This window comes from Octopus sinensis, linkage group LG14, assembly GCF_006345805.1.
Source record: "Octopus sinensis linkage group LG14, ASM634580v1, whole genome shotgun sequence".
Classification (NCBI taxonomy): Eukaryota; Metazoa; Mollusca; class Cephalopoda; order Octopoda; family Octopodidae; genus Octopus; species Octopus sinensis.
The window spans coordinates 32,591,429-32,617,819 of NC_043010.1; the positions used below are offsets into that span (position 1 = coordinate 32,591,429).

The 26,391-nt window shown below is 34.9% G+C and overlaps 1 protein-coding gene across 1 annotated transcript in view; it reads left to right on the forward strand.

Moving 5' to 3' along the window:
• LOC115219083 (VPS10 domain-containing receptor SorCS3-like) overlaps positions 1 to 26,391 on the forward strand; it is a 722,157-nt gene that overhangs the window by 671,381 nt on the left and 24,385 nt on the right. The window contains exons 18-23 of the mRNA XM_029789149.2: positions 1,385 to 1,571; positions 4,750 to 4,892; positions 6,966 to 7,101; positions 12,697 to 12,809; positions 13,778 to 13,897; positions 17,691 to 17,787. Coding sequence (XP_029645009.1) covers positions 1,385 to 1,571; positions 4,750 to 4,892; positions 6,966 to 7,101; positions 12,697 to 12,809; positions 13,778 to 13,897; positions 17,691 to 17,787 — 796 coding nt within the window. The remainder of the gene's footprint in view (positions 1 to 1,384; positions 1,572 to 4,749; positions 4,893 to 6,965; positions 7,102 to 12,696; positions 12,810 to 13,777; positions 13,898 to 17,690; positions 17,788 to 26,391) is intronic.

The window sequence follows — 26,391 nt, forward strand, 5'->3', positions numbered from 1 at the left end:
ATGTTGATTGATTTCGATTTCGATTTGATTCTTTGATTTTCACTTGCCTCAACAGGTCTTCACAAGTAGAGTTATGTGTCCCAAGAAGGAAGGTATGCACCGGTGGACTGACTACGTCCCAGGTAGGGGCCACGGGTTGTGACCTCACTTGTCCTGCCGGGTCTTCTCATGCACAGCATACTGCCAATGGTCTCAGTCTCTGGTCATTTCCTCGGTGAGACCTAAAGAGCGAAGGTCGTGTTTCACCACCTCGTCCCAGGTTTTCCTGGGTCTACCTCTTCCACAGGTTCCCCCAACCGCTAGGGTGTGGCACTTTTTCACACAACTATCTTCATCCATTCTTACCACATGTCCATACCAGCGTAGACGTCTCTCTTGCACACCACATCTGATGCTTCTTAGGTCCAACTTGTCTCTCAAGGCACTTACACTCTGTCGGGTATGAACACTGACATTACACATCCATCGGAGCATACTGGCTTCATTTCTTGCGAGCTTACGTATATCCTCAGCAATCACGGCCCATGTTTCACTGCCATGTAGCATGGCTGTTCGTACACATGCATCATACAGTCTGCCTTTTACTCTGAGCGAGAGGCCTTTTGTCACCAGCAGAGGTAAGAGCTCTCTGAACTTTGCCCAGGCTATTCTTACTCTAGCAGTTACACTTTCGGCACGCCCACCCCCGCTACTGACTTGATCACCTAGGTAACGGAAACTATCAACTATTTCTAGTTACATTAAAGCAATATCATCATTAAAGCAATATCATCATCATCATCATCATCATCATCATCATCATTTAATATCTGTTTTTCATGCTGGCATGGGTTGGACAGTTTACAGATCAGACTGAGAGCTTTTCACATGGCACCAACAGTGGAAAAGCCAGAATGGCCACATCCTTTTGGATGATACTCTCTAGACCTTCAGCCTGACCCTCAACCTGACACCTCCACACTTCTTTGTCTGACCAAACTTGACCTCTTCCTCAATTGCTTCTAAGAGGGCTCCACCTCTCAGGGATCAAAAGTTGTCATGTGTCGCCCCTTTCAGTTTCACCTGGAGGTCCTGGGGAAAAGTCTAATATTGTAGAAGTGTATGTTGAAGAAGGGAGAGATTCTCATATAGCAGTAGTAAAAACTTTCATTCAGGAATGAATAATGTTGAAGGGAGAGAGACTTTGTAGTGGAAGGATGTTGAGGGAAAAAGAGATCTTAAACAGAAGGTAGGATGTTAAGGTAGTGAGATATAACTACCTTAACAACAGAAACAGTAAACTCATAAAAGACAAATTACAACACTTATTGATGTTCTTTTTAACTCCTTTCTAAATCTCACAACTGTTTGTATCTTAATTATTTAACCATTTTTCTTTCTACAGGGGTCTGTGCTGTCAACAAATTACACTATAGATTTTGGAGATGGCACCATCCAGTACTTCCATGGCCCAGATATCTTGAACAGAGAGATGAGCCATAGATACTTCAGCCATGGCAGCTACACTATATCAGTGAAAGCTGAAAATGCTAATGGGTCTGCGACGACCAGGTGTTTGGTGCATGCCGAAGGTTTGCTTCATACTATTATTTTGACATGCACACACACACACACACACACACACTTGTACAGAAACACATTGCTGGATGTATACCATTGCTTATACATACACGATTGGGGAAATGATAATAATGAATTTTGTAGTGGTGAATATAGTATAGCTAGAGATGCAGGCACGGTTGTGTGGTTTAGAAGTTTGCTTCCCACCCACATCCTTTCAGGTTCACTTTCACTGCATGGCACTTAGGACAGCTGTCTTCTACTATAAACCTGACCTAACAAAAGTTTTGTGCGTGGATTTGGTAGATAGAAACTGAAAGAAACCTGCCAGTCACCTGTTCACCTACCAGTCTGGTGGACACACTAGTCAGATTGACTACATTCTCACCAGGAAATAGGAAAGATGGCTACTTATAAATGCCAAAACCTTCCCAGATGAAGAACGCACCCCACAACATAGGTTAGTAGTTAGTGACTTCAGGATCAGGGCTAAATGGCTGCCCAGAAGATGACCAGCATGGAAAAGGTGGGTCTGGAGGCTTAAGAATCCTGTGAATAGACAGAGATTTAGAGATGTATTACTTGAAGCTTTTGACAAAAAGAGGAGGATATAGCATCATATAATAATATATGATAATGAAATTATTGTATAATATGGAAGACAACTGGAGGTTCCTACGGAACAACCTGTTGAGGGCTACTGACCAGATATGTAGATGGTGTAAAATTCCATCTCAACCTAAGGTAACATGGTGGTGGAAATATGTAGTTGACAGGGCCATTAGGGAAAAGAAACAGGCATGGAAGGACTGGAAGAGTGGTGGTAGCAGGGAACTGTATCAGATCGCCAGAAGGGAAGCTAGGAGACAGGTTTACTTAGCCAGAGGGTAAGCAGGTAAGAAAAAAATTGCCAATGTTCTGCATTATGCAAACCAAAGACTTGAAGTGTTTTGTGTTGCAAAGAGAATCATGATGTCATAGGAGAGAAATGTATCTGCATGGATGATGGCTCACTTGTAGTTAATGAGGCTATAAAGAGAAAGACTTGGAGAATCCACTATGAAAGGTTGCTAAATGAAGAGAGTGAATGGGAGAAAGAGTGTCTGCCAAATGTCAATCCAACATAGGAACCAGCTATCTAAATTGACGGCAGCTTGGTAGATAAAGCAATTAAGGGTATGAAGACAGGGAAAGCCCTCAGCCCATCAGGAATCACTGCAGATATGCTTAAAATATCTGGTGGTGTAGGCTATAGTCTAGTCACCCATATAGTCAACCAGGTGATACATGAAGGAGTCATACCCAATGACTGGTGTAGTAGCACCATAGTCAACTGCTACAAAGGTAAAGGTAACACGTTAGATAGGAATAATTACAGAGGTATTAAATTGTTGGATCAGACGATGAGAGTCATGGAGAGGGTCATAGCTCAACTAATTAGAGAGAGAATTAGTTTAGATGAGATGCAGTTTGGGTTTGTGCCAGGAAGAAGCACCACTGATGCTATATTTCTGATAAGACAGCTGCAGGGGAAAGCCTTTGACATGGAAAAAGCCTTTGACAGGTTACCACAGTTCCTTATCTAGTGTTCAATGTGGAAACTGGAGATAGATGAGTGGTTAGTGAAAGCTGTACAAGCCATGTACAGGGATGCTGTCAGTAAGGTGAGGGTTGGCTATGAGTATAGTGAAGAATTCCAGGTAGGAGTGGGTCCATCAAGGATCAGTCCTTAGCCCCCTCTTATCATAGTCCTCCAGGCAATAACAGAGGCATTCAAGACAAGATGCCCCTGGGAGCTCCTCTATGCTGATGACCTTGCTCTAATAGCTGAGTCACTACCAGAACTAGAGAAGTTTCAGGTGTGGAAGGAAGGTCTAGAATTGAAGGGCATTAGCGTCATTCTAGCAAAAACCAAAGTCTTAGTAAGTAGGAAGGCAGACAAATCACAAATCTATTCAGGTAGATGGCCCTGCTCGATCTGCAGAAAAGGTGTAGGTAGAAACTCCATAAGATGTATCCAGTGTAAGCTATACACACACACACACACACACACACACACACACACACACACACACACCACACACACACACACACATACACACATACATACATACATAGTTTTTAAAGAGAGAAAGCACTACAGGAATTTAATTCCAAGAGATGCCTTCAGCTTTTTCATTTAAAGGTTTTGTAAGGACCACATAGCTAGCAAAAGCAGCAATGCAATTATCAATTATGTAATCATTGCACTCCTCCTCACTAAATAAATCCCTATATCAATACAGCAGTTTGTGCACAGGTGGCCTGAAATATCCTTCTGATTATTTTCTCTAAGTTTAAATTCTCTCTAATGAAATCATTAATGAATGATAATTAATAAATCATTAATAAATGATATCACTAACTTACTATTTGAGCTCTTATCCACTATGATATTCAGAAATCAAAGGAAGAAAAATCTCTGAAAATAATTTACTTAATAAGAGAGAAAAAGGTAAAAAGTATATGGAGTAAACAGGAAGTCTTTTCACAAGAAACACCTCCTAAAATAAGGTTAAACTTTGTTTCACCTAAACTGCAACACTGGATTGCAGTTACATTTAGTTCAGAACTCAGTGACAGTTGTAATTAGTTGCAATATAGGATTTATGAGTTAAGGTGGTAGAATGTAATTAGAAGGAAATTTTATTGCTATTTCCAGCAGGTTGAGTAATTTCTTTAGGTTGTTGTTATATAAAGCTGTTTTTCTTTAAATAGGTTTATCATTTAATTTAATCAGATTCATTGTAACTGTAACACCCACTTCCATCTGCTAACACAATATTTAACTTTAAAAAATGTTTTAAATGATTTCATTGTTTTGTTAAAGCTAATGTTATATCTTTCTTGCATTTTAGTTGCATTGTGTGTTTTTTGTTTTCAAAAGATTTTTACTGTTTTTCAAGATTTTACTCATATCTATGTAAGCAAATGTTGAAGTATTGGAGGTGAAAATTAACTGTAGATATCTATTATCACTAATGTAAGATTAACTGTCAACACTGTTTAAAGAAAAATACTACAGCTAAGATTACAAAAGCTGTATTGTTTTGTGCTAAATAAAAATATAAAAACATTTATCTGAACTTGCTGTGTTTCCCAGTCTATCGGTATTCTATTCTAAAATAACCTGTATGTTCAAAATTTCAGATGAAATTGAAGAATTTAATGTGGAGAGTCTTAATGGTGTTCAGACACACCATCCTGTTTTGTTCAAAACTACTGTCAGTGGCAGGCATATGTCAACATCAAACATTGGTGATGTACACTATGTATGGCATTTTGGGGATGAGGTAAGGAAACCCTTCAACAAGTGTTGTTGTTGTTGTTGTTATTTTATTTTTTTTATTTGTTAGATGCATAAGTCAAAATAATTAGTTGTGTAAAGCACTGAACTACTTATGTTTCATAGTTTATAAAATAAATTCAAATACGGTGCCCCAGCATGGCCGCGGCCTTTGGGCTAAAACATTTTTTAGGATTTTACGTGTCTTTCATTATGTCAGTGGATGCAAAACGTTTGTCTTTTTATGGCTCAACCAGAAGAGAAAAGGCAAAGCCTTTGACCCTTTTTAAAGTGTCTATAACTGGTGGAAGGTATGAAAGGAAGGCAGGAAAGGTATAAGTTAACCTCAGACAGGAGACATTACCTGAATTCTTACATCAGAATAGACTCAGCTAAAGGTATGCAAGAGTCACATGGTGTTAAATTAGGCAATGCATTTAATTTACCCCACCAAAACAGTAGCAGTCAATCAGACATGTTCCCACTGTTTCCAGCCACCAACTTTTGTTCACAAGATTTTGATTAATCAAAGGCTATGGCAGCATATACTTGCCTAAGGTGCCATGCAGCAGGATTAAACTATCTATAATGAATATTAATGTCTGGTAGTAAAGCTTAGACTTGACATACTCGATGCAGTAAATTGACTGAACTATTAGAGTGCTGGATAGAATGCCTCACAAAATTTGTTCTGACACTCTATGTCTGAGTTCACATCCTGCCTGTATCAACTAAGCCATCCTTTTGGAGTTGATAAGAAGTACTAAACCAGGACAGTGGATTTGTAGAACTTATAGGTGGTCAGGCAAGATGCTTTGCATTATTTGTTCCAACACTTTGAATTCTAACATCAATGCCCATGATCACACTGATGCAGAGCTATATCAAGCCCAAGTTGGCTGTCTTACCCTTGGCTAAACATCAATGGTATGGAAAGGGGAGACTTGTATGGATGAGCAACTGTCTGTCTTTTTCAAAGAAATATTACCCAAGACTGCACATATGTGTACAGATGCATGGTAAACTTTGATCAACATTTGCCCTATGTAGTGATAGACTAGCTGTCTAAAATAGGTAACACATATTTATGCATTAAATTTGCATTTATAAGTTATGAGCAAAATATGAGCATAAATGGAAACAAATGTAGGAAGAAATTATTATCAATTTATTGATAAATAATTATTAACAACTAGCTCTCCATTTTCTTCTCTTAATTTAATATGGATTATATACTTAATCTATGCCTATTGATTTAGGGAAATTTTATTTCCCAAAGATATAAGGTATAGAACTAGTGTTTTCTCGGATATAATCATCCCTTTAAGAGGTTAATATATTCTCTAATTAACTTAGAGGGGTGGCTGTGTGGTAAGAAGCTTGCTTCTCAATCACATGGTTCTGGATTCAGTCCCACTGAATGGCATCTTAGGCCAACCAAAACCTTGTGAGTGGATTTGGTAGATGGAAACTGAAAGAAGCCTGTCGTATGTGTGTATGTATGTATGTATGTGTGCATGTATGTATGTGTGTCTGTGTATATATGTATTTGTGTTTCTGTGTTTGTCCCCACCACCATCGCTTGACAACTGATGTTTGTGTGTTTATGTACACATAACTTAGCGGTTCAGCAAAAGAAACCGATAGACTAAGTACTAGGCTTACAAAGAATAAGTCCTGGGGTTGATTTATTCGACTAAAAGGCGGTGCTCCAGTATGGCCGCAGTCAAATGACTGAAACCAGTAAAAGAGTAAAAGAATATATATATTTGGCAGGCTTTTGCATAGACTCTGTCAACTAATTCCCCCAAGCTGCTGTACAAGGGGGATTATACCAAGAAACTTAGCTGCAAATCAAACGTTTTAACTGCAAAGACATACCTGAGGGAGATTTGGTTACTATTTCTAGCAAGAAGTGTAAATAGAAAGGCTTCATTCACTGGCTTTATTAACATAGTGATTTAATTGCTGTGTTCTCAATTGTTATAGCATCATCATTTTGTTTAATATTGGTAAAAGTGGAGATATTTATGCCCCATCCAGAGAAACTAATATTTCTGTGTCTTCTCTCTTTATTAAGAAATTACAGTTACCTCTATTGACATGGAAAAGGAATGTTAGTCATGTGTATATGGAACCTGGTGCCTATACAGCAACAGTTGAAGCCATCAATTCTGTCAGTTCAGCCTACGTACAGATCCCTCTACAAGTTTACAGTAAGTTATACCACCAAGGAACATTATGCTGAATCAGCATTTTGATCCATGCTCCTTTTTGGTTGTTGATTTTTGCTTCAGTTTGTCTTGATGTTTTGTTTGTGTGTGTGTGTGTACTCTGTATCCCTTTGTCCCCTCTGTGTTTAGCCCTTTGTGGGTAGTAAAGAAATATATATATGTATATGTATGTGAGTGTGATATATATATATATACATATAGGGAGAGTTTACGAAAAAAGCAACAGACGAAGACAGGTGGTGTACAAAACAATCAGATGTATTAGTATAACGCTCAGGAATAGAAAAAGTCTTTTACGTTTTGAGTCTACGCTCTTCTACAGAAAGGGACACAGAAAAAACAAGGAGAGAAAAAAATGTGTGTAGTGGCTAACGATCTATCATAAAACAGAGTAACACTGTTAGTCAGATAGGTAGACAATAAAATAAAATAAAATAGGATAAGATACAATAAAGGGGTGGGGATGGAAGAGAATAAAATAAAGGGAAACAATATAGAATACAATAAAGGTAGTAGAATGCAAGGAGGTTAATTTTCTGTAGTAGGTTGGTGGATATAAAAATGTTTTAGAAGATCACAGGAATAAAAGCTTTAAAGGTTTAAAGGTTCGTGGATATAAATTTTTTTATTAAATTTTATAAGTTTAAATTTTTTTTTACGGTTTGAAAGTTTAAGGATGTATAAAAGGCTTGTGGACATGGAAGTAGTCATCAAAGTAGATAGGTAGGTTGATGGATAGACAGACATATCAATGGGTTGATAGCTACATAGACAGATGAATGCATGGATTGATGGATGGATAGATCATCATAATCATCATCAATATATATCTGTATATTTATATATATATATATATATATATATATATATATATATATATATATATATATATATATCTGTGTGTGTGTGTGTATGTGTGTGTATCATTCACACATGGTAGTGTGTAATATTCTTAAGGTCAACATTTACTCACTTGTGGCAAATTCTAGGCTTTCTAACTAACTCAGTTTTGAATCAAATTAGATGATATTTACATTTTTAGATTGGCCAAACCCTAAGCTACATTTTGAACTGCAAAATTTGAAAATTGCTTTAGTAGAAAAAAGGTTTCAGTAAAATATGTGACGTCAAAAACAAGAGAGTAATGTCTGAAATCGACTTTGAATGTAAATTTTTTTTTTAAAAAAAAGGAAACCTGTATTTTATTTTAGCTTATATGATAAATCTCAGTGAGATTAATCTATCCATGTTGCTTATATGGAAAAATATTCAGTAAAAAAAAAGTACTGAGGTAAAAACTGATGAAAAAAGATTAACACCTGAAATCAATTTTGACTCCAATATTATTGTTGTTTCAAAAGAAAACTATTTAGATTCAACTTTTCTGATAGATCTCCACCAGAGGAATCTGATGATGCCAATTATATCAAAAACAATTGAAAAAAAAAACTACTGGGGCCAAATGTGCTGAAAAAAATGGTAACGCCTAAAATCAATTTCAAAACCTACAATCTTTTTTTTTTTGACCTTATATGATAGAACTCATCGAGATGAGTGCTAATCTTTTCAAAAAAATATCATTTACATACTACCGTGTGTGAATAATTTTCCTAAGGTCAACATTTACTCATTCACAACAGCTTCTAGGCTTTATCACTAACTCAATTTTTAACAAAGTTGGATGATATTTACATTTTGAGATTGGTCTCATCAAAACTACATTTTGAGCTAAGAAATTTGAAAATTGGTTCAGTAGAAAACAAGTTTGAGTCAAATATGTGAGGTCACAAACAGGAGAATAACACCTGAAATCAACTTTGAGTCTGAAACGTTTTTATTTCAAATAAATCTACATTTTATTTTCTATTTTGAGGAGGAATTTTTATTAAACAAATGAAAGCAAAGCATTTATTACAACGACCAAAGTTGTAAGAACTTCTGAAATTTTAATAGGCTTTTGTTTGTTTTTAAACTTTAATTCAATATTAAAAGTAGCAGAATTTAGAATATTATTTCTTAGAGCAAATTGACAAGGTTTTTGCTTTCAGATAGTATGATTGGATTTTCAGAGCAGCAGGATTCAGATTTTTTTATTTTCAGGCAAGTTGACAAGAACAGTAGCTGAATTACTGAAAACAGTAGCTTTATTCTTATTTTGGATGAATTTCAACCAACAAACTAACTTTGCTCTAGCAAGGGAAGGTGGCTCCTTCTGCCTTACTGTGGATGCATTAGCTATTTTTGCATTTTTTAAAATTTTGTATTAGCCATGGCTTTACTATTCATATGACCAGATTCTTTTCTTACTATATAGTTGATATATTCTCATACCTTTTCTTGCTAACTCTTCTTACTATATATAGATATAGCTCAATTATTTCTTGATTTTATATTAAAATTTGTATTACATTAATATTCACTACTATATAGAAAATTATTTTGCAAAATGAATTTTCACTCTTTCTTTTTTGGCATGTTTGCATTATGCACTTTGTTTCAATATAAAAATTGTATATACAGTGAAGATATAGGATCTGATTTTTTTACAATTATAATTACATTCCTCATTCATAAAGTTCTTATTTTAATTCAATCATCAACAATGAAAAATAATTCAAATATTTTTAACAAAAAAATATTTATTAGTTTTATTGCATTGCCTGTAAGAAAAGTGGATTACAATGAAAAGTGCAGGCACACGCATGTTAATTAAAATACATTATATTAGGTAAATTTGAGATAATTCATCTTATTCATGAGAATCTAAAAAACAAGTAAATCTTTAAAAGCATGGTACAAAAATAATCAAAAATAAATTTAAACAAAAAGGATTTTAAAAATCATGTCTTTTGAAATATACAATTAAAATAGCCATTTTATTTAGTTGTATCATGTTCAAACAATAAAATATGAAGGAATTACAACCATGTTTCGTGTCTGCTACCACAACAGCTCCTTTATAGGATCCAGTTAGCTCAAGACATCATCAGGAGGAACTACGTCTGGTTTCGGCCCCTACTCCTCTACCATTTTGACATGGCAGGCCCTCCACCCTTTCGAAGGTGTCTTCAGCTCTGGTGTTGGGTACATGTCTTCTTTCTTCTGTTCTCTGGCCTCTTCAATGTAGCGTCAATGAGTATCAGCAGGCGACTGACTGACTTGTCAAATTTTTTCCCTTTAAATACCTGCTAGGCAGCCCCAGCAAGTTGTCACGTGACACCGTCTCAACTTTTAAACTTTAATTAAAATATTTAATTAAATAAAATTTCACAAGATTTCTTTTTTTACTTGAATTACATTGATTGCAGTAGAATGGTCATATAGTTTTCAAATCAACCATATGCTCAGTCATTTTTTCCACATTAAAAAAAATTAATCTGAGAAATAAATCATAACTAAAATTTATTAGTTAGCATTAATACAGAAGACTTAGCCTAATTTGGCTTTGGCTAATTCATTACTTCACTTAATTCGTCACTTTCAATTTTCTCTTTGGGATGACTAATTAAGCAAATTCAACTATATTGTTTTTTAAATTAATTTTATATTATTTCATTTTTAAAATACTGCTTTTTTCCAAAAATAAGCCCATGGGTCTAAGTACAGACTTAAATAATTTTGCTTAAATAATTTCTTTTCTGAAAATAATAAAAATTACTGGAGCTATACATGAAAAGACTTTAAATCAGATGGGCTTACTTTTGGAAAAACCGAGTAATGTTTTTATAATTGTTGTTTCAATAAAATATAGTAAATTTTAAAAATGTTATTCTCAGCTGTAATATTTTAAGTACAGTAGAATTTTAATTTTAAGTACTTTTTAGTTTCCTTTAAAGGTGTAGAAATCTTGTTCTGTACTTTTCCAGGTGTAATAACTCAAGTATATTAACATGCATGTTCCCACATTTTTCATTGTAATATATATATGTGTGGATGGATGGACAGACAAATAAATAGATAGAAAGACAGGTAGATAGATAGATAGATAGATAGATAGATAGATAGAAGATAGACAGACAGACAGACAGCTAGCTTGACAGATGGACAGATAGTCCAACCAGCCAACCAGCTTGTGGCACGTAGCCTGGAGTAAGCCTTTTTGCTGGGTGTTGTAGCTCATTTAGTTAGTGCTTTTGAACCTGGGTTCTTCATCAGATATTTTTTTTTAATTCATACTTCCACTCTTTCTTGATGATGGTTAACAGCAGACATCTTTCCACACATCCAGCTCTGAGGCTAATTGCATCCCTCCCCTTCAACTAGTATACAGGTGGAGAAATCTCCATCATAATGTTGGAATATGGCACTGGGTGGTGTGGCCGTGTACAGACATTCCTTCACCCTAAAGTGAAGTGTCTCCCGGTCGATCCTATGTATGTCATCATCAGATACACCACGTTGGATTTAAAACATAGCCAAGCACTCTCTGTTAGTTGGATCATTCATGTTTTAGGCAGCATACATCCAGTATATTGTTGGTGTATGCAAGATAGTGTCAAGATGTTGACAGTGAGGTCGGGTCTCCAGACAGCATTTTTTAACTGGTTCTCCACCATTTCCCCATAGTATGGAAGGTCAACACAAACTCAGTGTTTATTCTTCCTTCCATTGATCTGATCCCTGTTGTTCTTCTTTCTGTTAATGTTGTCACTCCTTTGGACATTCAAAGTTCCAGTTTCCATGGCACCAATCCAGTTATTGTCATTGCTGTCACTGTTGGCATTGTTGTCGCAGTTGTTGATGTTGTTGCCATAGTTGTTGTTGTCATCAGTATGGCTGTTGTTGTTGTTGTTGGTGGTGGTGGTGGTGGTGGCGGCTGTGGCGACGACGATGACGACAGTGATAACAATGACAGAAGCGGTGGCAGTAGCAGCAATGCTGCTCATCATGATAATAACATCAATGGCAAGAGAGTCAGGGAAATAATTATTTTCTTCAGAACTCTTGATTGCAGTTTAGAGTTTCAATATTTTGACAGCTATGCTATAGACAAATGCCTTGTTTTAGATTACACATACATATACACTCACACACACAGATAGGGAAAATCCCTTGTATGTAACTGAGATATTCTAGACCCCAATCCAAAACCCTAACTCTAACAGAATGATATAAAAATCGCTCCTAAACATGGTTTATTCACATATTGTGGTGTGTCTCTTCTCTCTACATTTTTACCACTACAACAGTAGCCACTTCTTGGCATCCCTTAGTTTTATTGCCACCTCCACTCACACACTCTCAAATCCTTTTCCACATATTATCCACTGTATAGGTTCAAGCAGGCAGACAGACAGACAGACTGATTGGTTAAAGAGAAACAGAGAATGAAACAACAGAAATATAATGTAGGACAATTCAAATAGCAAAGTTGAAATACAATATAGGACAGCTGAAATAAAATGTAGGACAGCAGAAATATGATGTAGGATAGCTGAAATATAATGTAGGACAAAGAAATGAAGATCTTCAGGTTGACAGATTATTCTAAAAAATACCAATGAATAAATTTCTAAAATGTTAACTTCCTTTTCATGACACTTGTTCATTAAATAGAACTTTGATTTCTCATACCAGACTACATCAGACGAATCCAGTTAACTTTCTCATCCAATATTGATCACATCAATAGATATGATCAGCAGTGGAGGTCCTGGCTTAAGAAACGACTGCAAGAGAGATTAATAGATGTAAGTTTATTTCTGAACTTTCTTAGTTTTTTCTTCATTTTATTTTTGTTTTTGTACAAGAATGGCTGTGATGTTGATAAATAGTTCAAATCTTGTTATAGTCTATGAGCTGAATTCTTAAGAAAGGCACTTACTTTTGTCTTCTTCAGTCAACCTAGCTATCAAATATATATACATACCTATATCATTCTTAAGTGATTGGCAGTTGAAAATCTAATTGTTTAAAAGATATGGTGAAATATGGGCCGACCAATGCCTTGTGAGTGGATTTGGTAGACGGAAACTGAAAGAAGCCTGTCGTATATATGTATATATATATATATGTGTGTGTGTATGTGTTTGTGCGTCTGTGTTTGTCCCCCTAGCATTGCTTGACAACCGATGCTGGTGTGTTTACGTCCCTGTCACTTAGCGGTTCGGCAAAAGAGACCGATAGAATAAGTACTGGGCTTACAAAGAATAAGTCCCGGGGTCGATTTGCTCGACTAAAGGCGGTGCTCCAGCATGGCCGCAGTCAAATGACTGAAACAAGTAAAAGAGAAAAGAGAAATTTGAAATTGAAGAAACTGTTTGTAGCTTGCACTGGCAAAAATTCAAAGGGAAATTTAGAAATTGACTTACCTTAAAGTATGAAAAATTTAATGTTTCAAAAATTTAATGTTTTATCAAAGAGTCAAAGATAAAGTATTTAACACTATAACTTGGCCCAAGAGTAACTTTAGCCTAGCTCACCCTGTGCCAAAAATCAGGACAGGTCTCCAGTTTGAGAATAACTTCCTCCCATTATTCCACTAGTCACAGAGCTCCTGAAAATATTCATAAAAGCAAAAATGCTCTTCATTTCCATAAAGCACATATAGAGCAATTTCACTAGGGAAGAGATTTGTGAATCGATTTTCCAGTTTAACTCAGATCTCCAAATTATTCCAGTCACATTGGTACATTTTTCATCTCTCTTTATATTCTAGTTGCTTCATGTAACAGCAGATCATCTGATTGTGTTTGTATACAATGAAATCCCACCAAAAGCTGATGTTACTCTTCTACCCAATAATCCACAATCAGTATCAGATAAAGACACTGACAAAGTAAGTCAATTCATATTTATTCACATGGCATTTTCTTTCTTCTTTTCATGCATACATACATATTATTTTTTACATGCGTACATTCTTTTTTATTTTATACATGTATACACACATCCATTCACATATTCACTCATTCATCAACAAAATTATAATCACAACCATAGCACATTTTTATATTTTATTTTTTCCATTCAGCAATTCATTAAACATATATTTATTACCATTCACAATTACCACCACCAATATACCATTCATTTTATTTTGTCCCTTAACCACTAACTGACAATCAAATAAAAACAGTAGCACTTCAACTGGCTGAACACATCCAAAATACACACACACACATACATGCACAAACACACTCACTCACTTTCTCTCACACATACACACACTCTTTCTTACACACACACTCTTTCTTACACACACACTCTTTCTTACACACACACTCTTTCTTACACACACACAGTTATTTGTCCAAAACAAATAGAAAAAGAACAGATGTTTTTCACTACCTCCCCCAAAATAGTCAATAGAACATGCCCTAACTTCTCCAAATAAACTTGGTTCTGTAAGTAAGTGCTTAAGTGACAATCTGGATAAACTAGGGTTTTTCAAAAATAGAAATTAACCAACTAACCCATGCGTTACAAATACAATCTGTAAGTGGAATAGTAAAAATATGCAAGACTTTTCTCAGGTTTAAAATGTTGACACCGTTTTGGTTGTCTACATTCCAGCAATAGAAGTTTGTATCTTTGTTAGAAACCAGCTTCTTCCTCAGAGGAAGAGTTTAAATAATTAAAAACAGAAAACATCCATATATCCATCGATCTACCTACCCATCCATCCACACATACATACGTACGTATGTATGTATGTATGTATAAATATGTGTGTGTTTGAGTGTATATGCAAGATGTGGAGATCACGATATGAGTAATCATCACTGATGTAGGGTTTAGATTATGCTACCCTAAATTGTCAATAATTAAAAACATTCCATGATCATGATCCAGCCTTTCATTCAGGCAATCCATCTAATGCTTCATCATCCATCCAAAGTATCATTCCATTTTCTTAAGGGTGTGATATGTTAGAGATTTAGCTACTGCTACTAGCAAATCAAGCCATCGTGTAGTAGTTTGCAAGTTAGATGTGTTGTTAATGCACCGTAAGATTATGTCCCTGATATAATATGTGTGTCATCAGGATGAAAAGGAACTACCCTACTTAACAACAATAATTGAATTAATCATTAATACTAACTCTTTGAATTTACATGACTATCAAACCCATACTGCAATATTGATTTCATTCAAATTAGTTTCTTTTTAAGAGAGATTGAAGCCTATTGAAAGGATTTTTTCTGCCATCATTACTACCATTATCACCAATAATCATTAATATCATCGTCATCATCAACAACAACATTATTATCCTCATCATAATCATCATCATTATAGCTATCATCGTCATCGTTATTATTATCATCATTGTCGTTGTCATCATCATCATCATCATCATTATTATTTACATTTCAGGATAATGATGAGAATCCAATGAATATTAAACATTACTAAATAGAATTAAAAATGAAAAAAAGGAAGCATTAACAAAGATTTCAAAAATTTTCTGTCTGTTAGAAATAAGATTATCTCTTTATCATTGGCATAAATATATCTTCTTTTTGCTGGGTGTAAAAGTGATTATAAACAAAATTGAATCAAAGAAAGTAAAATATAAAAAAAAAGAAACCAAAACAATAAATAGAAAAACTATATAATGTGAATATGTTTTGTATAATGATTATATCCGTTGCCTGTTATGATAGCACACTTTGTGGTTTAATCACTTTATCAGAACATTAAACTATTGCATCAACCAGCTTGCAATGGTCTCCTGTATTTGTGGTTATTATGCACCATCATTATCAATATTGAGCACCAGAGCCATATTCCTACCAACACCCATCTATCCACCTATCCATCATACTGCATCACCAAAAAGTTTGATGGCTATGTTTTTACCCAGCTTGTCTACTGTGGTACCGCAGACATAACTAGAGCTATAGAGTAAATGCCTACTGTAGTACTACAGATATTACTGGAATTATAGACTGAATTGCCACTGAGGTACTTTTGTTAATACTAGTATTATAGCTTGCTCAAGTGTCTCCTGCAATATCTCCAATATCACAGGAGCAACAGATTGTTTGAGTCTCCTCTGTGATATCTCAAATACTTCTGTAGCTATGGACATTGTATCCATAGTGATATTCCAGATACTGTTGACAAAAAGTTCCATATTTATCAATGATTACTAGGCCAAATAATAAGAGTTTTTGCTTTAATATTTTGAAATTTTGCTACTTTATCAATCTATCTAGGATGATATTATTTACTTCTATTCAATAAAGATTTTATTTTTATAAGTTAATTCTGGAAGTTGGGATTATCATCGTCATCAACATTTAATGTCCATTTCCCATGCTGGCTTAGGTTGGATGGCTTGACGGGAATTAGCAAGGCCAGGGGGCCACACCGGGTCCAATAGTCTCTTTTGTCTTGGTTTTTACAGCTAGATGCCTTTCCTAATGTCAGTCACTTTACAGTGTACTAGGTGCTTTTTATGTGACACCATCACCAGTGCTATTTAATGTGGTACCAGCACCCACACCAATGCTTTTTATGTGGCACATTGGTTTCAGGGTCTTAATTTTGTTGTGGGTGGGTTTTCTCGAGTACAGCAATGCATCACATATTTCATTCCTCTGCCATCTCCTTCGTAAGATTCAGCATTTTGGGATAGCATCTTAAACTGAAGAAATTTGTGTGGTTAATGTCTAATCATCTGAATGTCAAGGTTTGCAGGAAAAACATTGATACAGAGGGAATATTTACAACATGGTAAACTCTGCTAAAAGGTAGCCAAGGAGCAGGCAGTGTGGTAGTGTTAATCTGTACAACACTTTTATCGTAATCACCCAGATTGGTATAGGTATAATAGTAATGCAAATAGTGATCAAATTATATATAGGGAACAATTCCATCTTGTTTCACCCTTAGATGTTTTGAAAATTGAGGCAAATATTTCTTCTGATTTTTTACAATAAAATGTGGTAGGATCCACAATAAATATAGTAAACTCTAGGTAGTTGTTTATTATTGTTGTGTTCTTTATCTCACAAAATGCATTATCTACACTTGAAATACGATGATTTGACACAGCTGATTTGGGCATTGAGCCTGTTTTGGCAATGGTATTTTTTGGTGCTGGAAGCAAACACACACATATGCATGTGCTCACAGAACTATTCATATACAGACAAAGAGAGGGACAGAGAGAAGCATTGCAATTTATTTATTGAACACAAATAACAAAAACATTTTTCTTCTCCTCCTGCACATAGAGAAATATACTCAAAAACAGCATGAGAAAGAGAGGGAGAAAATGAAAGAGAGAACAAGTGGAACATTAAAATGTCTGATGTTAAATAAGTCACCATCAAATTAATGACACTAAATAAGTGGCACCCAAATGGCTGTGCCAAAACATCTCATATCCACTTACACAACATCAATACTTATTTTCTTCAGTTTTCTAGAATACAGTAATAAAAAAGACAATATAACCATCACTGTCAGTTTATCCTCACTTCCTCTTCCATTGTGATTGGTGATCAAGTAGTAATGGTGGTAGTGGCAGTGTTGTTGTTGTTGTTGTGATGAAATTAATCCCCAGTGTCACTCAATTGTCTAAATTTTATTCCATTTCATGATTTAACCCACTTCAGTTGGTGGAAAACCTGTTATCACTGGTGAAAGAAAGAGACATAGATATCAAATGGTTGGACAGTATTATCAAAGTGACAGGGGCCTCTATACAGAATGGTAAGTAAATATTTCATTTCTTTCTCTTAGATGTGTATTACTTAGATTAAACCAAATTTTCTACTAAATCTCATAAACTGAAAACTTGGTTACTCTCTCTCTTTACTCTTTTACTTGTTTCAGTCATTTGACTGCAGCTATGCTGGAGCACCACCTTTAGTCAAGAAAATCGACCCCGGGACTTATTCTTTGTAAGCCCAGTACTTATTCTATCGGTCTCTTTTTGCCGAACCGCTAAGTTACGGGGACGTAAACACACCAGCATCAGTTGTCAAGCGATGTTGGGGGGACAAACACAGACACACAAACATACACACACATATATACGACGGGCTTCTTTCAGTTTCTGTCTACCAAATCCACTCTCAAGGCTTTGGTCAGCCCAAGGCTATAGTAGAAGACACTTGCCCAAGGTGCCACACAGTGGGACTGAACCCAGAACCATGTGGTTGGTTAGCAAGCTACTTATCACACAGCCACTCCTGCTAACAGATTAACAATAAAGAAAAAAATTCACAAATGATTAATATGTAAAGAGAATAGAAAATGTTATAATAATGGTAATAATAATACTTATTATTAATATTATTTCCTTTGCACAGCTTCTAACGCTGTGTCTACTATGGTGTCAGCTGTTCACTACTGGTGAACTAAGGTAACACCTCTTATTTTTTGAGCATCTTCCAGAGTATTCAAGCAGTATCAAGCAGTGCTATTTTCTGTAAGTGCTCCACCCTTATTGCAGCCCCTATTTGTTCCATGTACTTCTCGGGATTTTTACTCACTGTTTCCAGGGCTCTCTACCACCTTTTTCATCGACCACAACTGCTTTACCTCCCAAGTTAACCGTCATATCTAGTGACTTTTCTTTCTTCCTTATTGCATACCTTGTTGTCAGCTGGGCGTACTATATCCAGCATAGTTTGGTTTCTTTATCAATTAAAACTATATCTGGCTTCCTATTCTCTATCTCATGGTCGCACTGAATCATAAAATCCCACATGATCTTTGCATTATCATTTTTGATGATGCTTTCGGGTTTGTGGTCATACCAATTTTTTTCTCTGTCAAGTCCATACTTCTTGCAAAGTTAAGTCCATACTTGTTGTCCAATGGACAAGCCTTGCTATATTGTCGTGGTGTCTCATTATTAATATTATTATTATTATTATTATTATTATTATTAATATTTCATGAAAACTCTCAGCTTATTTTGCTGGGTATGATGATGAGTGTCAGCTGCTCACAGTTATTATCAGCAGCAGCAGCAACAGCAGTAGTAGTAGTAGTAGTAGTAGTAGTAATAGTAGAAAAAGAAAGTTTTCAGTTGAGAAATTTGCTTCCTAGCCATATTGTTTCTGGTTCAATCCCATTTCATTTCATCTTAAGCAGTTGTCTTCTTTTATGGCCAAGAGCAGATAAATATCACTTGACAGTCGTATCACTACCATAATAATAACTAGCTGGACCAAAATATCCCAGTTACACAAACGTAAACGGAATTATTATTTAATCTTAAAATACATTGTATATATTCAAAGAACCTTAATGTACAAATTTAAATGCAAAAGAACGAAATAATAAATGGATTTATGAATGAAAGTTTGGTAATTGCATTTATTTTCACCACTCGACACTTATTATTGCAAACATGTTTTAACTAACCTGAACTATACACACACACAAATACATTCATATATATATGTCTCAAGTTGTATCTGTAATTCAAAGGGGCAAGCTTTGCCATATTCTGTGTGAGGTTGAATTTCCCTGAGAACTACATTAATGTTATGCATGTCTGTGGAATACTCAGCCATTTGTGAATTAATTTTATCCTTGTGTGGTAATGAAAAGGGAAATTGACATCCAATATTTGCTGTGTGTATGTATCTATGTATGAACTTTTCTTTGGATTTATGTATCTACTGTCTCTCTCACTTTGTCTTTTTCTCTTTCACTTCTTTTGTGTCCCTCTTCTCTCCTGCTTTTGATTTAACAATGTGTATATGTACCTATGTATCTACTTCTCTTGCAATGTGATAAACATTTAAAAATACAAAACGAACACCATCACCACTCACTGTCACTTTCACTCTATCTCTTTCTCTCTCACTTTTTCTCTATCTTTCTCTCACTCTCTTTCTTTTCTCTCTTATATTCTCTCTGAAACATTTAAAAACACAAAACGAACACTGCCACCACTCACTGTCTCTTTCACTCTCTCCTTCTCTTTCTCTCGCTCTCTTACTTCCTCTCTGTCCTCCTCTCTCTCGCTTTACCACTTCTTTGAAGTAAGTGTGATGCACACAACAGGTACATACAAAAACAAAAAGTTGACGTAATAATATTATTGATAATAATAATAATAATTTACCCCTGTGTCACTTTGATGGCATGCACTGCTCTCTCACTCAATAATAATAATAATGATGATGATGATGATGATGATGATGATGATAACGATGACGACGTTGATGGTGGCTGCTCCTGTCAGTTTGTTAGTTTTGGTGTATGAATGTTTGAAGGAGAGAGGTTTTGAAAAAAAGTGGAGAAAAGAGAAAACAGCTTTTAAAAAGGAAGAAAAAAAGAGGCTGCATTTATTCATGATGGATGCATGAATGTAATTTGACTCCAGATATGGATTTTGCTATGATGTTACAATGGGGAACACTGATGATTTCGAATTTGACTGAGATTGAGCAAATATGCCTGTTGATTGCAGGATATAATTCTTTTTATTGTTCTTTTTCTTCAATTCAAATTGTTTTGATGTATCATGACACATCTTATGCCATGCAGATTGATCAAGGCAAGGACTTTCTCCAGATGTCAAGTTAAGCTGTAGAGATTTTAGTTATTGCTCCAGCTTATCCTTATACCTAAAGACAGGTTTTCTTTTATTATGTATGGCCACTTGTTGGCCATACAAAAGAATTTTTGGAATGCTGTCATTTTTCATTTGAACAATATCTTACTCATCTACACTGAATTCTCAGCAGCATAATTTGGATACTGGAAATATCACATTTTTGTAAGATTTTGACAGTTGATATCTTATCTTGCCATTCAATGTTGCAGATATTTCGCAGACAGCACATGTGAAAGGTTTCACATTTCTTTATATGTCTGTAGTAGGGAGTCCATGCTTCTGCCCCATGCAAAAGTGGGCCCAAAATACAAGATTTGTATACACTTATTTTAGTTTTCAGACTGACACAGTGTTCATCCCACAAATGATGGAAAAGTTTTCCAAAAGCACTTGTAGCCTAAGATATTCTAACATTGATTTCATCAAGAGAATGCATAAAGTTTATTGTATTTCCAAGATATTTAAATGACTTGATCTACTTGAGTGACTTTTTGTCTATCATCACATTTGAATTTTAAGTATGTCCTGCCACAGGCTTTGGTTGGAATAAAATTTCAGTCTTCTTGATGCCCATAGTCAGTCCAAATGCATGAGCTGTTGCAGCAAACCTGTTGCCCATTTCCTGAATTCCCTCCAATGTACGAGATATCAAAACACAATCATCAGAAAATAGAAAGTCATGTAAAATCTCTTCCTTGGTCTATTTCATTGAATTGAAATTTTGCCCTTTTAGGTTTAGTAGATTTGCTGTGCAAAACTGGAATTTTACACTTTCATGATAATCCCTGAAAACATGTTGGAGCATCATTGAAAAGAATATGAAAAAAGTACAGTGGCAACAGAAAATGCCTCTGAATATTGACTACTAGATATCACTGTTGCCATCATTACTTTATGCAGGGATGCTATTACTCTTATCATTTTATCAGGAAGACCAGCTTTTGACAAAATTTTCCAGAGTATCTCACAATTCACTATCAAAGGCCTTGGTCAAATTGACAAAGATCATGTACAAGTTAGTATTTTGTTCACGTTCTTTCTCTTGAACTTGTCAGAGGGCAAAAATCATGTTAAATGTGCCTCTCCCAGTTCAAAATCCACATTGGGGTTCAGGATATATGCTGTTTATTACATATTTATTGATTGCAGTTTAGGATCACCCTCACAAGAATTTTTCCAGCCATGCACAACAAGCTTATTCCCCTGTGATTATCACACTCACTCTTCTTCCCCTTGTTTTTGTACAGTGCATTATAGATGTATATTTGAAATGACAGGGAACAGATCCAGTTTCTCAGATCAAACATATCAATTTGTGAAGCTTTCTTACAAGTTGTCTACCACCATGCTTGTGCACTTCTATGGGAATATTGTCTTGTTCAGGAAAGTTTCTTAATAACAGTACTTATCTCTTCCAAAGAAGGATCTACTACTAGTTCCTCAATTATAGGCCACTGAAGGATTTCATTCATTACATCAAGATTGGTAGAGAATTCTTGATTTAATACAGATTTAAAGTGTTCAGCCCATCTTTTCAGAATTTCGGCTTTGCTACTTAAGAGTTTTGTTAGAAAACCTAGATTCTACACCACTCTTTTTTTAACCAAATACACCTTTTAGATTGTCATCTAGTGCTCTCAAGTTGTGAGAGTTCTAATTCTTGGCCTTTTTTTTAGCCCAGCAAGAATTTTTCATCTCATGCAAATTTTTCTGGGTAGTTTTTCTAGAAATGTACAGAGATCTGAGTGTTGGTGAGTTTTTATCTGAGATCCATTCTTTATGTCTCTTATGCATAGTTTCTAGGAGAGATTCAATTTGAGAATTATTCTCATCAAACCAATCTTGGTGCTGCTTCTTCAGCAGATGATCTGATGCTGTCATGAATATTGTGCAAAAATTCAGGATCATTACTTTTTCTATTTTTGCAAGCAACACACATCAGAATAGCTTTGATAATATTGTCCAACATGTCAGTGAATTATCATGATGCTTCATTGAAGGCAATTCATCTTGGAAAATAGTAACTGAACATCTATGACAACAGAATCAGTGCCATATCTTATGAAAGTAACCTGCAAGTAACCTTTGTAGATAGAAATGGTTCTTTTGTTCATATGTCAGTCCTAACTGTGATGAATGTGAAGAGAACCACTCTCCCAATTAATTTTTTTTTTTTTTACGGAAACCCATGTTTTCAGCTATGAAGGTTCCAGTTTTTAAAAAAAATTGGCAAAAATAGCAATTTCAAAATTTCAATCCCCCCCCACCCTAAAATTTCAATCCCCCCACTTCATTTTTCACTTTTTTCAGAAATTTTTGGGGGCAAAATAAATAGAAAAATACAGAGATTATAATTCTGAAAAAAATTGTTTGTAAAATTTCAATTTTTCAAAAAAAAAATTAATTACCCCAACCCCCTCCCCTCCTGATTCTACGGCCTTCAAGTAGGCTACTCACTTGCTAGAAATAACAATCAAATCTCACACAAACTTTTTGGCACATACACACATACTCTGTATCAGTCTTTGCCTTTCCCTTGGATAACATTGGTGGCATGGAGAGGGTAGGCTGTCTTGTTCAGGCAAGTTTCTTAATAGCAGTACTTATCTCTTCCAAGGAAGAATCTTCTACTAGTTCCTCAATTATAGGCCACTGAAGGATTTCATTGATTACTCTGGTAGGCTGTCTTCCATAAACAAATTTGCCCTGACTTGTACCTTGGAAGGGAACTTTCTAGGTGCAATCTTATGGTCATTCATGACCAAAGGGGATCTTTATCCTTTTCCCCTACTAGATATTAGTAACCACACTGGTCCTCTACAAAAACCTGCACTACCACACCTCCTTACTGATCATTCCCTTGTCCACTGGTATGAAGCTGACCCCACCCCACAGGATTTGTAGTTCTGCAAGGTACATGGATGTTAGATGATGATGATAATGATGATGATTTATATATTTTTTTGTGAAAATGTTCCTGAACTTACCAAAAATAACCACTGCAGAGTTAATGAAGATGATAATGATGACAAAAGTGATGATGTTAACTACTCTGTTGATGATGACAATCAAGGCAATGATGGACATGATTATAAACAATTTTGAATTGCTTTGTATATGTTTATGTATGTGCATGTGTGTGTGTGTGTGTGTGTGTGTGTGTGTGTGTGTGTGTGCGTGTGTAGATAGTAGATTGATTACATATTTCTTTCATTATTTTATTGTAGTGTATATGTTGAAAATTTTATTTAAAAATATCAATTTTTATGAAAGTTAAAAAGGAAACAAAGTTTGTGTGAGATTTGGCAGTTATTTCTAGCATGTGGATAGCCTGCTTGAAGGCCATAGAATCGGGAGGGGGTTAGGGTGGTTTTTTTTTTTTTTTCTTTTTTCTGAAGAGTTGAAATTTTACAAACAATTTTTTTTCAGAATTATAATCTCCATATTTTTCTATGTTTTTTGCCCAAAAGAATTTCCGAAAAAGTGAAAAATATAGAAGTGGGGGAAAATTGAAATTTTGAAGTTGGAATTCTTGCCAATTTTTTTCCAAAATCGGAATCTCCATAGCTGAAAATGTGGTTTTCGGTAAAAAAAAATTTTTTTAAGTGGGGGAGAGGTTACATCTCTGCCATGTGCCCCAAGTTTTACACCTGTCAAAGAAAGGAAAGTTTCAGGTGGTGTTTTGATTATTTACAGTCTATTTTCTGCATCCGAAAGGAATAGTGTTATGCTCATTTCATGATAGTTAAAGGGTTCCACACATATAGTTAACTGTTTCTACCTGGTTACTTAACTACAATGTGAAGTACCTACATGTTAAGTAAGTGTTAGTCTTGCATGCATAATCACAATATTTCATTGATTTGACTGACAGTGAGTCCAGCCTCCTAGCCAGGTTGCCTTCACCACAATAATATACCAAATTAAATGAATCATCATGTTGAATACAGCTGTCACATACCTCAATGAATCTTCCTAAAAGAAATTGCCAAAAAAGTGAGTGACATATATGATGTGATAGAAAGAGATGGAGGAAGAGAGAGAGAGAGAGAGAGAGAGAGAGAGAGAGAGAGAGAAATTGGGTGATAGAGAAGAAGGGAGAAACATATATTGGATAACAGAAAGACAGAATAAAGTAAAAGACTAAATGATCAAAGAAAAATATATGTAGTTTTTGTAAGTCAGAGATATTCTTAAAAATAACAAGCATCATCTGAAATTGGGTGATAGAGAAGAAGGGAGAAACATATATTGGATAACAGAAAGACAGAATAAAGTAAAAGACTAAATGATCAAAGAAAAATATATGTAGTTTTTGTAAGTCAGAGATATTCTTAAAAATAACAAGCATCATCTGAAATAATAATTATCGATTAGCTGGAATTTAGTGCTGTCCCTCAATTTGGTTTCCTTGAGAAGTGAGGGGTAAAATGCCAAGTTCAATGAGCCAGTGTCGAATTTGGTTCTAGTCCATCTAAATGAATATTCACAGAAGAAGCTGTTGAGAAAAAGAGAGGGAGAGAGAGAGAGATTAAAGTAATAAGAAGAGACATATATTGAGAGAGAAAGAGAAACACTTTGATCAGAGAGTGTTTATAGAACGATTTCCAGCAGTTAGGAATAACGTAAATAATAAGAGTTATCTAGAATGTAACTGATGTTAATCATGTTATGTGTAGGGTAGGGAATGGGTGAAGAGATGGGGTATGCCAGATAGGGAGTGATACGGGTATTTTTTAATACTTTAAATTTCAACCTAAAGTTTATTATTTTCTAAGAAACTGCATCTGGTAAGAAGTTAGCTTCCTATCCACATGTTCCAGGTTCAATCCCACTGCATGGAACATGTCTTTGGATAGCTCCAGGTTCACCAAAACATTGTGAGTGAATTATTTGGTAAATGGAAACTGAAAGAAGCCCGTGTGTGTGTATGTGTATGTGTATGTGTTGGTGTTACTGTCTCCTTGCTTTGACATTGTGTAATAGTTATAAATGAATGTCACTGTCATGCAAGTATGTTTTGCTCACAAACCTCCATGGGAAACATGTCTGGTCATGGGAAAATGTTACCTTACTTGGAAACAGGTGAAGGTTGGTGACAGGAAAAACATCCAACTGCAGAAAATCTACTTCAACAATATTCCATCCAACCCATGTGAGCATGGAAAAGTGGACATAAGAACAATGATGATGATGATATATAAATATATATGTATGTATATATATATATATATATATATATACTTTGATACTTTGATACTTTGATAGGTTTCGGCCATTATTGGCCCAGGCCATGTCTAACTTAATAGCACCACCTAAATAATTATTTGAGGGAATATCATACCTAATTTACAGGGAAAAATTCAATTTAGAAATACTAAATCAAATTTCACAAAATATAATATATATATAAAAATTAGAAAAAACCACCTTTTATCAATTCAAAATGAACAATTAAAGTACACCATCTAGAAAATTACATATAATAGAAATATTAAAAATAAAATAACAATAATATGCCAATGATTAAGTAAATTGCAAAATAATAATAAAAAATAATAATTACCAACTATATACGTTTTTATTATTATTTTGCAATTTACTTAATCATCGGTATATTATTGTTATTTTATTTTTAATATTTCTATTATACGTAATTTTCTAGATGGTGTAATTTAATTGTTCATTTTGAATTGCTAAAAGGTATTTTTTTCTAATTGTTATATATATATATA